This window comes from Phocoena sinus, chromosome 10 (genome assembly GCF_008692025.1).
Source record: "Phocoena sinus isolate mPhoSin1 chromosome 10, mPhoSin1.pri, whole genome shotgun sequence".
NCBI lineage: Eukaryota > Metazoa > Chordata > Mammalia > Artiodactyla > Phocoenidae > Phocoena > Phocoena sinus.
Window position 1 is genome coordinate 7,465,625 of NC_045772.1, and position 16,606 is coordinate 7,482,230.

Consider the following 16,606-nt stretch of genomic DNA (forward strand, 5'->3'; position numbering starts at 1 on the left):
TGGGAGAGCCACCATTGTCTCAGTGTTCTAAGGTTACCGAGTTGCCACAGCTGGGACAGTTCCTCACCCCGATCACTTCCGGAGATGACTTAATGGCGGGACTTGGGGTTTGAGAGCTCCAGGCTGCCTCAAGCTGTGCTCTGGGCCAGCTGAGCTTGGTGGCTCCATAAAGTAACAGCAAGAGGCTGGCCTGGGGCAGCTGCCAGTTGCTGATCAGAGTCTGACCTTTAAGGGAAAAACCCTCTTCCCACCAGCGTGTGGAAGGTGGGGCGGCCTGGCCTCAGCTGACCAGCTCCATCAGGAAAGTGGGTGCTGTGGATTTTGCTGGCCCAAGGCGGTGAGGGCTGGTGACCTGCTGCTGTTACTCCCCCACCAGCAGTCCAGCAGGAAGCCTCGGGCCAGCTGTCACTTTCCGACCTTGGCCACACCAGGAACAAACACCCAGTGGGTGTCTGCTTGTGATGTGAGATCCTGGCACCAGGGCAAGCACCCCATCATTTACTCAGCAGAATGGCTTTGCCAGACTCCTTCTGTCCCTTCACTCATTTCTGCCAGGAATTTTTGCCGGGACCAGGACACCGTTTTGTAGCACCCACCCGACGCCATGTTTCTGTCAGGCAAGTCTTGTCCTGATGAAGGAATCTCCGTGGAGCCTGCCTCCTGCCCTGGCCTTTCTGCTCACAGGGACACAGGGCCGTGGAGGTATGTGTAGTGCCAGTGGGCAGTGCTCCAGGGAGAGGAGCAGTTGCAGAGCAGTGCCTGTGGCCGCCCTGTACTAGAAACTAGGGAGCAGTACACACATGGACTAGCTGTGACCTTGGACGTGGTGGTCTGTCTGTAAAACACTCTCTGGGCATTTGAAAGGCAACTCGATGCCCAGGGGAAGTGGGGGCTGCATCTTGGGCCAACCCCTCCCCCCCGCCCCTATTGGGGAAACTACTGGAATGTGTGGGCGTGGGGAGGGGAGGCTGCAGGCGAAAGCAGGGCGGGAAGGAAAGTGGGAAGTCTGGTGATGGGTCCGGCTGTGGCGTGGCTGTCGGCGTCCACTGACTCTGGCTGTGAAGGACCCCCCACCCCACAGGCTGGAGTTGGTAACAGCACAGACACCATCACTCACAAAGGAACACTCACTGAATCTGGATTCTTATTTTCCTTAGAAGAACAAAAGGATCTTTCAAACCCTTCAGCCACCAGTGAAATGATCATGCAGGAGAAAAACTTTAGATGGGAGTCTGTCGTTAAAAATAAATACCGTTGCCCAAAGCTGCTCAAGATCTGAATCAAACTAAAAACAGGAAGGTGGGGGGTTGATACGTTATTTTAAGAACCTCCCCACCCCCACCTGTGGGTCACTCCATGGGCGGACGGAAGAGAGGCCAGAAGGCCTGGCCACACCATCTCGGTGGTGAGTGAAGCCACGGCTGGATCGGATCAGATCTGGTTCTGGTGACGCAGAACTGCACTCGTGACACCGGAGCTGGGTCCGAGGAGCAGGATGGGCGGGCGCTGGTGGCAGAGCAGGACCTTACTTCTGCTGCAGCTCCTTCATTCTGTTCAGAGCACTGCCAGCGCGGAACCACTCGATCTGGGTCTCGTTGAAGGTGTGGTTCAGGAGGATGGTCTCCTGGGTCCCGTTGGGGTGCTTGATGATGCATTTCAGGGGCTGGGAGGAGGAGGGGGAGGAAAGCAGGTATGGGTGGCCTGGCTCTTGGGAACACGGCCCTCGGTTCTGGTAGAGGGTCAGGAGGGTGGGTCACTGCTCTGGGTCCTTGGGGCCAGCAAGGCGAACCAAATCCTAGGCCAGGTCTGGGCCTCGGTGGCCATGCTAAGACCTAGATGGCTTAACTCCTGGGGCCAAGAAGGTCCTGCGGGGCATGGGCTGTTGGCCTCTGAGTGCCAAGCCTGGGCTACTGAGTGGACGGTAGGAGGGCCTGAGCTGGCTCTACCCTCATCTCTGGGAAGGCATTTCCTTCCCTCTCTAGGGGGGTTACCTGGAGAATTTAGGGGCCCTTCTAGCCGGAACAGAGGCTCATGGGAGGAGGTGCAGGTAGGGCCAGGTTTAGAAGGAGGGGAACCAAGGTGGCTGCCCCCTCCATTCCCCTCCCCTCTTAGGAGGGCCCTGGGGGAAATGGGCTGGCTGGTCCACCTCCTTCCCTGGTTCCCTACCTTGCCAGGGGCAAAGTCCTTCAGGCCCTGGATGGTCAGCTTGTCCACAGGGTGAATCTTGTTGTAGTCGGCTGGGTCAGCGAAGGTGAGGGGCAGTAGACCCTGCTTCTTCAGGTTGGTTTCTAGAAGGCAGAGGGCACGCTCAGTCCATACACGGCAGGTTCCTTTCGTGAGGAACCTCACCAACCAAGTCTAGTTAAGGCTCTGGGAGAGGCACCCCTAGTCCTGTCACATGGGGACAAACCTGGGGCATCCACTACGAGGACCAAGGTGGCGCACTCCCAGTGACGTGGGGCCCTATGCAAGTGTGCTTTGGTGCCTGTGTTTCCTGAAGCCTGTGACAATCAGAGACAATCCTTTGACCACGTGCCCTGGATTTCAACTGCTACAAGTTTGGAAGCAAGACCAGCACATGCTAGAGATGGGAAGCCGTGGGTGTCAGAATCCACGCAAACCTGAAGGGGCAGAGGCTGGAGGCTGGTGATGGTGGGAAATGAGCTGCCAACACGCCCTAGGAACCAGGCGTGTGGCTCCAGGCCCCACTGGGCCACTGGCAGGTTGAGGAACCTTGGGCTGCCAGCAAGGGGAGGTGGATGGGGCTGGGATGGGGCTCCAGCTCACCGTGGATCCTGGCGAAGCTCTTGGTGATGATGGCCCGGCCCCCGAGGTGGCGAGGCTCCAGTGCCGCGTGCTCCCGGCTCGAGCCCTCGCCGTAGTTCTCATCTCCGATCACCACCCACCGGATGCCATGTGCCTGTCAGGAAAGTAAGGAGCGAGTTCATGAGGGAGAGGAGGGCACTGGCCCCCCTCCTGCACAGTCCTCGGGCTTCCTAAGGCTCACAGGTCAAGGAGCTAGAGAGTCCCCTCCTCACCTGCTCCCCAAGGACAGGTGAAGTTAGAGGTGAATCTGGCCCAAACCAGGCCCTGGGAAGACATGTGATGAGACACGGGCCCTGGCTGTCTACAGTGGGCCTGGGAAGGTGCGACACCCCCCCCGCATCAGTGCTCAGCCTGGAGGCAGGCGTGAGTGGGGGGCACAGTGTCGGGGAGAGCCCAGGGCAGTGGCGGTGACAGACATGGGACTGCCTCCGTGGCACTGGGACACTATTCAACTGCAGAGTTACTGGTATGGACTCCCCCTGTCCCTGAATCACCCACTGCCCCATGCAGCCACCAGGAGGTGCCAGAGGACCCCCATCCCTAACCCCCACCAACCCACCTTGTAGTAGCGGGCAGTGTCAGGGACGGGACCAAACTCCTGGGTGACGGCATTGCGCACGGAGTTGGCCTTGCCATTTTCGATGTTGATGGCACCGATGAGCAGATTATTGGAGATGTTGTCCAGGTGCCCACGGAACTTGAGCCAGGGGCCAGCAGCCGAGATGTGGTCAGTGGTACACTTCCCTTTGACCTGGGGTGGGTGAGCACAGAGAACAGAGGTCGTGGCAGGGCCTCTGAGTGGCGGATGAAGGGAGAGGCCCTCTCGAGGCAGGCAGCGGGACCCTGGGATGGGGACACGAGAAGGATGTCGGGCTGTGACACAGGGTCTACAGTTTTGGCGTCACCACTCTGGCCACGAGGGCTCAGGCAAGGCTGTCGCCCACCCCTCAGAGGGGGTAGAGGAGGCTGGACATGGAGGACACGTATGTCTGCTCACTCACCCTTTAGACCTAGGCCCTCAGGTAGGAGATGCCCAGGCTGGAAGACCAGCTACAGATCTCATGCCAGACATAGAGAGGAGCCCAGGGATGTGTCTGGGTTCTGGCTAGTGACTGATCAGTTTCATCTACTACGTGGGCCTAATACTGGCCGTGACACTGCCTGGAGACCCCACAGTTAACAGCATAATGCACGTGTGACATGGGTCTGAGGCCTCTGTCTGTACCACAAGAGCTTGTCTGCTCAGCTCCCAAACACAGGCCATACCCCCGATGCTCAACTGTGGGAACAGAGGAAATGACGTCTTCCGGAGCTTGTCTTGCAAGCCAGACGTGTGGAGACCTGGCTGTGCAGGGTCACATGTGCCCATCTTGCCCTCCCTGTGCTGCATTCACTACCCCCACCCACTGGAGGTGGCCCTCACCAGCTGGAGCAGGATTGCTGAGGGCCTCAGACAGCAGCTGGCCAGACTCAGTTCTGCCCAGCACAGGGCAGTGGAAGAGGGGACACAGATGCCCTCACTCCTCTGCAGCCAAACCTCCCTTCCTGCCCCCACCCTAATCTTGACTGTGTCCTCCACCATGGTCCATAGGAGAACGTGTGGTTTCACGGCCCTTCCTACCAATCAAGGGAGGGTGCCCTGGCAGCAGGGCTGTCCTCCCTGTCCCCATGCCACTGACCTTGATGAGGATCTGCAGGTCCTCCAGGTCTTTGCCATCCCACTTGTCAAAAGGCTCCAGGAGCTGCAGACGCTGGCTGGTGGGACTCACGTCCACACGCTGGCCACTGCTGTCCTTAGGGGGGTGCTGGTAGGTGTCCTGTCCAGGATCGAACTCCTGCAGCAGGGGACAGGGCACATTGGGTGCCAGCCCCTCAGCCCCCATTCGGAAAGGCTCTCATGGAAGGCAAGCTCCCCCGAGCACCAAGCCGCTCTCTCCCGGTGAACACGGCCGCTTCACTCTCACAGACAGTGAGCGTCCCTCCTGGGCAGGAAGTGTCTCAGCCACACAGCGGCCCTGAGGCCCAGGCCGAGGCGGGCGTGCAGGACAGGTGGCCGTGGTGGTGCCTGCTCACCGCTCGGGGAAGCTCATCTGCGTCTGGAGCCTCCAGCTTGAACTTCTTGCCATCCTTGCCCGTCAGGAAGTCAGTATCTGGGTTGAACTTGAGGGTGCCAGCAATGGCCAAGGCTGTGACAATCTGAAATGGAGGCGGCCAGTTTGTCAGTCGGCACCAAACTCCACTCCCAGTCCTCCACCTCAGCAGAGACCAAAACTGAGCTGGAGCCCAGGAAATTTCCAGATTCTCCACAGACCACTCTTCCCCTTAGAGGTGGGAGCTGCAGGAATCTCCCTGGGACCAGGGCCATTGGGCCCGCAGGGGACTCATGAACCCAAGGGTAATCTGGCCTCTACCACCCCCACTGGGGCCTGACCTTAGAGCCCCCTCGACCAGGGTCAGTGCTGGACCCAGAGAGGCCGGAAATGCGGCTGCAATGAAAATGTTCCTTAATGGGCACTGAAAACATGGGAAGGGCCATTTCTTCACAAAAGTATTTCTGGAACACTCATTCAAAAAACCAAGTTACAAAAGACTGGCCAAGTGCGGACAACCACTAAGTGCCCGGAGCACGCGGCTCAGTGGCTGTTCACCATGACAGCGGCCTCCCTCCCGGCTCAGGGACAGTGCGAGCACCTCCTGCGCTGCTCCTGGGCCGCCGACAGGACCCTGGGGCACAGAGGAGGGGAGCGACAGGGTCGAGGCCATAGGGCTGGGTGGAGGTGGGCTGCCTTCTGTCCCCAGGTGATGCTAAGGCTCCTGCTCACCATCGCAACTGTGCTAAATGAGACCTCAGGCTCCTGCGACCGAGCGGAGCCAGGTGGGGGGCACCAAGGGAGCTTGACGCCTGGGGCCGGCAAGGTTTATGGCTCTTGGTTTCTGCCCTGACAGTCCCTTGCCCTGTGATGCCAAGCCTCCCTCAGCAGCCCTGCGGGGTCAGACGGCCTTCCCCAGTGCCCCTACTCCCCTGACCGGCCAGCAGCAGGGCCCCGAGAGGCCGTCCCAGGTTAGGGCCGGGCCTGGCAGAGTCTCACCTCAGGGGATGTGACGAAGGCATGGGTCTCGGGGTTCGCATCATTGCGGCCTGTGAAGTTCCTGTTGTAGGAGGTGACGATGGTGTTCTTCTCCCCCTTCTTGATGTCCTTTCTGCCAGATCAGAGGGGACAGAGTTAGGGATGTCTGGCCTTGCCACCTGGCCCATCCTGCCTAGCTCATGGCAGAGGAGGGGGAACTGGAAAGACCCTGAAAGGGTCACCTCCTCCCAGAACTCACACACACAGAGCAAGAGGGAACCTCGGGCATCAATGAGGTTTGCTTGAGACCACACGTAAGACAGAGGCCAGACCAAGGCCAGAGTTTCCTGACCCGGGCACTGCTTCCTTTCAAGAGGCTGCATCAGAGGTCACCACTGTGTGCATTACGATGAGGCCCCCCTGGCTTCTTCCTGCCACCCCAGGCTCGTCCAGGTGGCCACTCAGTGCTGCTGGGGGCTCTTCCTCTTTACTTCCAGCCCAACTTTCCAGTCCTTCCTGGAAAAGTCTTCTAATGTGCAACAGCCCCAAAGCCAGAGGCCTTGGGCTGGGAGTTTTCACTTCAATGACATCTCCCCTCAACATCTGGGGCTCTGTACCCCAGGACATAAAGGGCCGTCCTATCAAAATCGTGCTTCTGGGGCTTCCCTGGTGGTGCAGTGGTTGAGAGTCCGCCTCCCGATGCAGGGGACACGGGTTCGTGCCCCGATCCAGGAAGATCCCACATGCCGCAGAGCGGCTGGGCCCGTGAGCCATGCCCGCTGAGCCTGTGCTTCTGGGGCCTGTGCTCAGCAACGGGAGAGGCCACAACAGTGAGAGGCCCGCGTACCGTAAAAGAGAAAGAAAAAAAAAATCGTGCTTCTCACCTGTCCCACTGGCCAATGCAGGGGCCACAGGCATTGGCCAGGACGATGCCACCCACGTCCCTCAGGATCTGTGCCTGCAGCAGGGACAGAGGACAGGGAGTTGTCAGGGGCAGGCTGGCAGCTGATGGGAAAGGGTGGTTCAGCAGCCTGAGGGATGAATAGCTGATGGGAACCCTGGGGCCTGTCCCAGCCCCTGCCTACAAGGCTGTGGTTTGTTCTGCCCTGAAGCCACGTTACTCAGCAGTGGGGTGGGGGAGCCAGGGGCGGGATGCGTGGGCACTCACGTAGCCGTCCCGCTCAATGGTGGCACGGATCTGCTCAGAGCCTGGCGTGATGGTGAACTGGGACTTGCACTTGAGTCCATGAGCCAGTGCCTGCTTGGCCACAGCAGCTGAGCGCCCCATGTCCTCGTAGCTGGAGTTGGTACAGCTGCCGATCAGACCTGGTGCATCATAGGTGGTGAGGCCGGGAGTCAGGAGGAGAGAGTAACCAGAGCTCTCCACCTGACCGCAAATGATCCAGGTCTGGTCAAGAGTTCACCAACTCTGCTTCCAACAGAGACATGTTGGAAGCAAACTACCTAGCTGTTTAAGAGTAAAGGATAAGCTCCTCTTGACCCAGCCATTTAAGGGAAGAAGATGTGGCCAGTGAACACGACACTGAACATGCGTGGAAGCAGTACAAGCCACTCTTACAGTAGTACAGTCTGCATGTGTATGCACATCAGCAGGCCCACACTGAGACACTTACATGACTGCTGCTGCGTGAGGGCCTATAGGCCAATTTTCTTCTCTTATACTTTGTAGTATTCTCTGGCTTTCTACTTGGTTTATAATCAGGGGAAAAAGGATTCTTTTTAAAAAGTCTGGCTTCCCTGGTAGCACAGTGATTAAGAATCCGCCTGCCAATGCAGGGGACATGGGTTCGAGCCCTGGTCCGGGAAGATTCCATATGCTGCGAAGCAGCTAAGCCCGTGCGTCACAACTACTGAGCCTGCACTCTAGAGCCCACAACTACTAAGGCCCGCGCGCCTAGAGCCCGTGCTCCATAATAAGAGAAGCCACTGCAATGAGAAGCCCACGCACCGCAACAAAGAGTAGCCCCTGCTCGCCGCAACTAGAGAAAGCCCGCACGCAGCAACAAAGACCCAACACAGCCAAAAAAGTAAATTAAGTAAATAAATCAGAAAAAGGAAAGTCTATCACAGTTACTCAGAAAGTCAATAAAGACTGGATGACATCACACTGTCTACAGACAGAGACAGTCTCTCTCACCAGCTCAGCAATTTAGTTTCTAATTTTAAGCTACCAAAGATTTGTTTTTATTTACTTCAACTCATAAGGCTGAACACATTGTATAGCACTTCATGCCAGGCACCACCGAAAGCTCTTACCACACATTAACTCGTCCCACTTCCCAGCAATTTTAACGGGTAAGTACAGTATCACCCTCGTTTTACACCTGGGGAACCGAGGCACAGGAGGTGAAGTGATTTGCTCTCAGTCACCCAGCTGTGAAGTGGCAGAGTCAGATTCATACCCAGGCCACCTGGGTTCATGTGCTTCACAGCCACACTAAACTGTGACAACAGTGATACCATGCCAGTGTGTCCGTATACGTAAAGCATGTAAAGTAAAATCAGTCGTCATGGTTGGTAAGAGGAAGTGTTTGTAAAACAGAAAATTACACACACCAGTATGTGCATGTTCACAGAAATACAGTATACCTGTCAAAGAGCTTCTAGAGCTGGTTCTGGCTGAGGGTGATTAGGGGTGTTTTAAAATACTTCTTATTTGTCAATATTCTCTACACTGATATATATTTCTTTTTTTTTTTAAGATTTTCTTTTTTCTTTTTTTTTTTTAGGTTCCATATATATGTGTTAGCATACGGTATTTGTGTTTATCTTTCTGACTTACTTCACTCTGTATGACAGACTCTATGAAGATTTTCTTGATGTGGACCATTTTTGAAGTCTTTACTGGATTTGTTACAATATTGCTTCTGTTTTACGTTTTGTTTTTTTTGGCCGCAAGACACGTGGGATCTTAGCTCCCCAACCAGGGATTGAACCTGCACCCTCTGCACTGGAAGGTGAAGTCTTAACCACTGGACCATCAGGAAATCCCTCTATTTCTTTTATACCAAGAAAAAGTAATTTCTTTAAAAAGCCATAAGAAAAAAACCAACTACTTCAGAAAGTGCCTGGTCCGTTCAGGAAGGGCCCAGGCCACAGCCCACAGCCCTGGGTGGACCGCTGGCCCTGAGGCAGGGGGCGGGGGTGGCTCACCTACTCGGATGTCCAGTGGCCACCCCTCCTTCTCTGCCACACTGCCCACTTCTGCCACAGGGTGAGCCAGGTCGGGGGTGAAGGGCCCATTGATGTGCGGCTTCAGCTGAGGAAGAAAAGGCACAGGGAGGGAACCCAGCTTGGCGCGTGGACAGCCTCTCTTCTTCAGAGGCGGCCTCACTCCCGCTCACCAAGTCACGGTGGGCCTGGGAGGCCAACTACTGTTCTCACGGCTCAAACCTCAACCCAGGAAACGCCCGAGCAACAGGCACTGTACGTGCCGCAGCTCCTGGGATCTCTCCAACCCCGCACGGCTCGTCATCTCCAGCCTGCAGACAGCAGAGCGCCTGCCTTGCCCAAGGTCACGTAGCTTGGCGACAGCAGAGGCATGGGATGAATCAAGGTTGCCAGCTTCCTAAGCCCATTACCTCCCACACTATGGTGCTTCTGGAATCTTACGGCCAGATGCTTTACATGTGATGATACTTATCAATCAACGTGAAGCACTTAACGAAGTGCCTGGCACACAGTAAGCACTCAATAAATGTCAGCAACTGTTATTACACGGATTAGCTCATTCAGTTCCCATGACTGCCTTGGGTACACTGTGAAGTGAGGCCCACAGTGCTTGAGTAACTTGCCCAAGGTCACAGGCTTAAGTGGCAGAATCAAGATGTGAACTCATGCAGGTTGGCTTCAGGGCCTAAACCCTTGGCTGCTGTGCTCTGCTGCTTCTGCTCCTCCAGACTGCCCTTTCTCTGGCCTTCCAAACGCCACCATGGCCTACAGGTCTCAGGGTGCCAGGCTCAGGCTTGGGAATCTTGGGCTTTGCCCTCTGAACTCTCACAACTCTAGGGCAAAATCTTGGCTTCTCCTAAAGCTGAGGTGGGGGCCAACTGAACACTTCTGAATCACCAGCCGTAGCCACCTCCACTCTCCCCTTAGCCACACAGCCTTCCTGCTGCCCCTCCCACCCCACTGATTCAGGCAGCCATTTGCAGGGACACTGGGGAACCAAAAGCCCAAGAGCCCTGCTGGGTGTGCAGCCAGGGACCTGCTCTGGCTCTCCCCAGGGCCCACCAGAAGTCCCCAGACGGGGCCTGAACCCCCCACCCTCAGAAACTCCTAGAACCAACTCCCTTCCTCACCTCGCTGAGGTTAATTTCTATCAGTTGATCATAATGGCAGCCAGGGTCAGGTACCAAGTGATCCTTGAATTCATCAGCAAGGTTGGCAATGTCTGAAATCAACAAGGGAGGGAGACTGAAGCATGTAAAACAGAAATTGGCCATGAGACTCCATCCATCCATCCATCCACCTGCCCATCCATCCATCCATCCATCCATCCATGCATCCATCCACCCACCCACCCATCCATCCATATGAACCACAGTTACCAGGCACCTGTCAAACACCAGGCCCTGGACACTGACTGGGCAAACAAAGGAACAAAACAAACAGTACAGGACACAGTTCCTGCCCTCGAGGAGCTCACGTCTAGCGAAGGAGCTATCAGTGAGCCGGAAGTCACAACATAATACAACAGAGGCACGCAGGAACACAGGGACACAGGGGAGAAGTAGTGACTGAGGCTCAGAGTCAGGGAAGGCTTCCTGGAGATGAGAAGCACTGAGTTTTTAAAGAAGGAGAAGTTACTTGATAATAAAAGCGAGGGAAGGGCCTTTCAGGTAGGACTCTGTGTGTGGAGAGCTTGGGAACAAAGTGACAAACTCCCCCCCAGGGCCCTGGCCTCTGGCTCCACCAATCATCCTCGCTCACCTCCCTTCAGAGGCTCCAACAATTCCTCCCCCAGGACCCATTTCCAACTCTGGGTTTCAAAGAAGCCAAGCTAGAACCTCAGGGAAGTTGCTGAGGGAGGCCTACAAAGTGGTTCTTGTTCCAGACGTTTTTCCTCCTCCCCCTGCTAGGGCAGGAATTACAAACAGAAGCAGATCCATGTCATTTCCAGAGCCTCCCACAGAGGGCACCAGGGACCAGGCCAAGAAGAACCGGAATTCAGACACCCTTTCAGGGGAAACTAAATTCCAATCCTGAGGCAGGGATATCTCACACTTAGATGCCAGACCCATTGAGAAGCTGATGAGAGCTACAGACACCCCACTCAGGAACAGTAACACGCATAACCTCTCACAGACCGTTAGAGGCTTCTCAGAGCCTCTGAAGCCAGTCCAGAGACACCAGGCTTAGGACTTAGGACGCCCACTGGCTCACCTGCCCGGCCTGTCTTGCTCAGGTACTTCTTCATCCTGTGGTTGTAAGGAAACACCGAAGTGGTGGCCCCAATTTCTGCACCCATGTTGCAGATTGTCGCCATGCCTGTAGAGAAACAGAGCCCAGGGGGCTGGCTGTGCAGCTAGGCGAGGGTCCCCCACACCTGCTAGAGGTGCACACACGTCTTCACACCAGGGAGCTGGCATCATTTCTTCCCTCACTCTCACTGCCCCTGTGGCCCAGGGTTAAAATGAGGCCCAGTGAAGAGAGGCCACGGGGCCAGAGCTCAGTGTCCCGGCTCTCAGGGTGGCTGCTGGGTAGAGTGAAGGGGATACAAGATTCAGCTCCTACAAGCCAAGTTCCAGTTCTAGGCCAGGCTGTCCCGCTCAGCAGACTAGACAGCCCCTATGTAATGAACACGGACCTGGCCAGACCACCAGTTGTTACTGTGTCCGTCTGCAGGCGAGGGAGCTGGCTCAGAGAGGCCCAAGGTCATACCACAGAGCAAATGCAGCGTGGCCCGCAGGTCTCGGTCTGACTGCCTGGTGTGCAGGCCTGCACTGTTTCAGCTACAACACGGTGGAAATGTTTCTGGGTCCGCAGTTTTCCAGCAATAAGACTGGAATGACGTCCACTGCCTGGACCACAGACTGCCCGCAGAACTGGAAAGGCTACAGATGCCCTGACTGCTATCAGGACTCCAGCCTCATGGGGTTGCTGGGACATGGGTCTGGGCTTGTTGCCAACTTCCTAACTGAGCTGTCCAACAGCAGTAAGGGCTCCTTATAAGAATGAGCCCCACATCACTGGAGGGACACAAGGGCCAGCTGAACTGTAGCTCTGTGGGGCTGCTGTGGAGCCGAGGGAGGCCCCTAGGGAAGTCTGGACTGAACCATCTCTAAGGTTCATTCCAAGTCTACCTGGATTTCTGAGGGCCCAGGCACTGGGGCCAGATCACCAGGAGTGACAAGTAGGAAGGGGCTGGCTCCCACCTGGTCTTGGAGACTAGCAGGTGACGGCCTCTAATCCAAAGGAAGAGAGTGAGGTTCCAGCTCCAGCCAAGGGAAGATGTGAGAATGCGGCTGCTTGGAGACAGAAGCCCTGACTCTGATCCCCTTCCCACCACCACCTCCACCCTCTGTAGGTTCTTCTTCTGGATCACCCAAGGCAGCCCAGGGCCACAGCCAAGTTGGCTCAGCCCCTAAATCTGTGTGGCCACAGGGAAGTTACCTGCCGTCCTTGAGGGGCCCCAGTCTCCCGTTTAGTGAGGGACCTGGACTAGACAGTGAGGTCTCCCCTCGACCTCTAAGTGTCCATCCCAAGTCCCCAAACTGACTGGACAGATCCTCAGGGGAAGGCCATTCACTGCTTCTACGGCTCAACTACAGGCCCCATTGGGCCCAGCACAGGCTGAGAGCCATGTCACGTGGCCGCCCTCCTCACCAGTGCAGGAGATGGAGTCTACGCCAGGCCCGTGGTACTCCACAATCGCGCCCGTGCCGCCTTTTACTGTGAGGATGCCCGCCACCTTTAGGATCACATCTTTGGGTGAGGTCCAACCGGAGAGTGAGCCTGTCAGCTTCACACCGATCACCTGAGTAGGTGGGGCAAGAAAGCAGTTACAGGCCTGTGTATCATGTGCCATGTTCCAACCAGGAATCTACCTGCTGGAATTCAGCTTATTTATCCCTGCCTCCTTCCCAAAGAGATCTGAGCCTGACCTATTCTCTCATCCCTTTCGGGTCCCACATCTCCCATTCACCCCTGCCAACCACCCCTCTGCTGTCACCCCGAAATGAGCCCTTCCCTACCCCTCACCTTGGGGCACTTCAGCTCCCAGGGGATCCCAGCCATGACGTCCACTGCATCAGCGCCCCCAACTCCAATGCAGATGCCCCCCAGGCCACCACCATTGGGGGTGTGGGAATCAGTGCCAATCAGAAGAACCCCAGGGTATGCATAGTTTTCCAGAATGATCTGAAAAAGAATCCAAGATCTTAAGCTTAAAAGCCCTCAGGAGAGAATGGAGGTAGGGCTCCAAAGGGGTCTGCAAAACCGCCCCCTACCGACACTGGGCCACTGGGCCATTCCCAGGCACCCCTCCAGGATGGGGCCTCTCCAGTGTGGCCTGTACGAGCCAGAGACCTGGGAGACCGGCGGCCTGGGCTCACAAACTGCTCTGACAGTTCCTGACTGTATGACTTGGGCTTGTCAGTGCCTCTCTGCACCTCAGTTTCCTCATTTGTTAAGAACGGCCACACCACCTCGACCCCAGGATTCTGGCGAGAGCCAGATGAACTAGGTACAAGAGTGTGTCGTGTGACAGGCCTGGGGACAAGTGCTGACCCCTGAAAGGTGTTCCCCTACAACACCCACTGCCTCACGTGGTGGACACAGGGAGTATGCTTATCTGGCTTCTCAACAGGGCAGACAATCTTTCATGGCCTGGCTCCAGCACCCACAAGGAAGTACCGGGGATCCTACGGGAGCACAGGCCAGGAGTTTTTCCATCACTGAACTAAAAAGTAGTATAGACAACGCCTCCCTAGCCTCAGTGGCCTGGAGGTGGCTCTGAGAACAGAAGCGACTTGCTTAAGGAAGAGGATGACTTGCCGCATTACCTCTCCGAGTTCAGTGTTCCCTTCACCGAGGCACTCCTCCTAGCTGGGAGCTAGGAGCTGGCGGTGAGCATTTCTCCCCAGGATATTTAAAGGAGCTACGGGGGGGCAGCTACCCCAGTGCAGCCCCGCCCACCATCCTGACAGCGGAGGTGCTAGACACGCTGAGGCTGCAGCGGGGCTGCTTGAAGAAACTGCAGCCAAAGGGCCACGCCTGGGTCTGCAGTCTGGCCGCACCACCTACCAGTAGTCACTTTACCCCTCTAAGCCTCAGTTTCCCATCTGTAAAAAGTAGCTGATAACAGTGCCCCCCTCACTGGATCATTGTGAGCACTTGATAGGCACATGTCCGTCAAGTTGTAATAATGCCTGAGAGAGGCATTATTTTTATTTATTATTTTGCAGAAAGATCCTTCACCTGAGGTTCTGTTGCTCACTGTCAGAGGCAATTATGGCCCAACACACACATAGGGATGTTGGGGAGGATAAATGAGATCAGAGATGCGAAAGGCTCTATGAACTGTCAGGACTGACGGAATGGTGGGTAGTCTCCCCAGAATATTACAGAAACCCCAGGGCCTCTGCCTCAGGCTAGGCATCTGCTCAGCAGACTCAGCAAGGGTCCAGGGGTCTCGCCTCTTGGGAACACAGAAAGTTAGAAGACCTGGTTTCTCCTCCAGAAACGAGGCAGCTGGCTGGGAGAATAGGCCAACACAGAAGAAATCCCTAACAAAAAACAACTGTTGGAGAGAACGCCGTTCAACTGCTTCATTTCTCCAGCCCTCCTTTTCCTTGGCCACATACAAAGATTTAAAACTAGTTAATCTCTAAAGCTCCTCAAGGTTGTAAAAGTCTGATCCATGAAGACCAGACACACAGAATTCAGTGTGGTCACACCATGTAGACTGTCAGTGTGGTCCATGTCCAGAAGGGAGCGGTCAGCACAGACCCGAGGACTGCAGAAAGCATCACAAAGAAGCTGGTGTGACAGTGACCTCAGTGGTCGGCTGCATATGGTTAGGCAGACGGGGGTGTGGTGGAGAAGTGTATTTTTAGGCTGGACTAACATCTAGAACATAAAACTAGAAATTCAGCCATCTATCTGCATGACACATGTACACTGAGGATCTATTCTATACTGACCTGGCGCCAGGCCCAGAGCTAGAGAGGAATAAATAAGCCATAGTCCCTGTCCCCACAGGGCACACTCAGCATACACTGTGGCCATAATGTGAAGGGTCCCACACAGGATCACAAGATCCCCAGTGCTGGGCACCGGAGGGCCAGGACTTCACAAAGGTGACCAGAAAGCAGAACTGTGGAGGAGGAAGGGTCTGCCAAGGGACTCAAGGCAGAGGGAAAGGGATTAAGATTTAATCTGGACATGGCAGATTAAAGCTGCCTACTGTCAAGGGGGAGAGGAAAGAAAAGCTGCACAGAGATCACATGATTCCTGGGAACTTTCTTTCTAAAGAAATATATCAGGCTGTACACTTAGCTGGTGGCCACTGGCAGGTGTGAGCTGCCATCATTCACAACCCCAAACTTTGGCCCAGAAGCTGCCAAAACGGCCTCAGCATTTGTACTAAGGTGAATGGAGGACACTTGGATTGGGGTCCCCTTGACGACAAAAGGCCAAGGTTGGGTCCACCTGACTCCCTCGCCCTGCTGCTGAGAGAGGCTCTCTGGCCTGCAGACCAGTGTGACATGCCATACCCGGGGAGCCCCTTCCTGGCAAGGGCGATGGTTTGAAAGGGCAGAGCAGTGATCTGTGGCTCTGGTTTCAGAGTGGGGCAGTGCTGGGAACCCATGCAGGGTCGGATTACAGCCTGACTCAGCTCATCTTGAAGGAAGGCCTGGAAGTGAGCCCTGGGATGGAGGTGGGGAGAAAGGTCACCTTGAGAAGGTACAAAGAGGCAGGTTTCACATACAGGATGGATGGCAAATGGACACAAACCAGCACACACCCCACAAACCAGTCAGAAGCCCTGAACAGACACCTTTGATGAAAGCTAATCACCTATCTCCCCGGAAACACACACACACACACACACACACACACACACACACACACACACACACACACGACAGAACTGCCTATCAAGAGAAAATCCATCCTTGGGAGACCATAGGAGAACTCCTGACTGATGTGGCCATGTGACCTTTGGCCCCTCCATCCTCCAGGACACCCACAATGGGCCAAAAGGCTCCGAGGAGCACTCTGTGCACTGAGAGGGGAAGAGCTCCCGGTGTGACGGGAGGCCGTGACACAGCACAGCAGTGTGGAGCACTGGCTCCAGGGCCAGGCCACCTGGATGCAAAGCCTGGCCCCACAATCAGCCAACTGGGTGCCCCTGGGCAAGGAGATTAACTTCTCCATGCCTCAGTTTCCTCATCTGTAAGGTGGGGACAATAAAACCGCCAATCTCACAGGGTCACGGCGAGCACCCAGTAGGTTACCATCTGCGGAGTGCCTGGCACACGGAATGTGCTCATCAAGTGCTAGCTATCCACACAACAAGGTATAATGCTTGTGGAAAAAAGCAAAACAAAAAACAATACAATACCATAATGCTTAGAATATGGTGTAGCACAAAACATGTCAACCTTAAAAAGCTGGTCAGAAGGGACTATTTTAATTTCTCACACGAAGAGTGAGAATGTATAACTTGACACAGTGAAAATTAA

At 55.5% G+C, this 16,606-nt stretch overlaps 1 protein-coding gene across 2 annotated transcripts in view; it reads right to left on the reverse strand.

The window, feature by feature from the left end:
- Positions 1 to 1,121: 1,121 nt before the first annotated feature.
- The window catches only part of ACO2 (aconitase 2), a 52,292-nt gene continuing 36,807 nt past the window's right edge, over positions 1,122 to 16,606 (reverse strand). For both annotated transcript variants that reach the window (XM_032645200.1, XM_032645201.1), the window contains 14 exons: positions 13,119 to 13,277; positions 12,744 to 12,894; positions 11,301 to 11,405; positions 10,217 to 10,308; positions 9,069 to 9,174; positions 7,063 to 7,220; positions 6,779 to 6,852; positions 5,916 to 6,027; positions 4,900 to 5,022; positions 4,506 to 4,661; positions 3,386 to 3,577; positions 2,788 to 2,920; positions 2,167 to 2,288; positions 1,122 to 1,663 (listed from right to left, as the gene is read on the reverse strand). In XM_032645200.1, the coding sequence (XP_032501091.1) occupies positions 1,526 to 1,663; positions 2,167 to 2,288; positions 2,788 to 2,920; positions 3,386 to 3,577; positions 4,506 to 4,661; positions 4,900 to 5,022; positions 5,916 to 6,027; positions 6,779 to 6,852; positions 7,063 to 7,220; positions 9,069 to 9,174; positions 10,217 to 10,308; positions 11,301 to 11,405; positions 12,744 to 12,894; positions 13,119 to 13,277 (1,821 nt within the window). In that variant the 3' untranslated portion in view covers positions 1,122 to 1,525. The remainder of the gene's footprint in view (positions 1,664 to 2,166; positions 2,289 to 2,787; positions 2,921 to 3,385; positions 3,578 to 4,505; positions 4,662 to 4,899; positions 5,023 to 5,915; positions 6,028 to 6,778; positions 6,853 to 7,062; positions 7,221 to 9,068; positions 9,175 to 10,216; positions 10,309 to 11,300; positions 11,406 to 12,743; positions 12,895 to 13,118; positions 13,278 to 16,606) is intronic.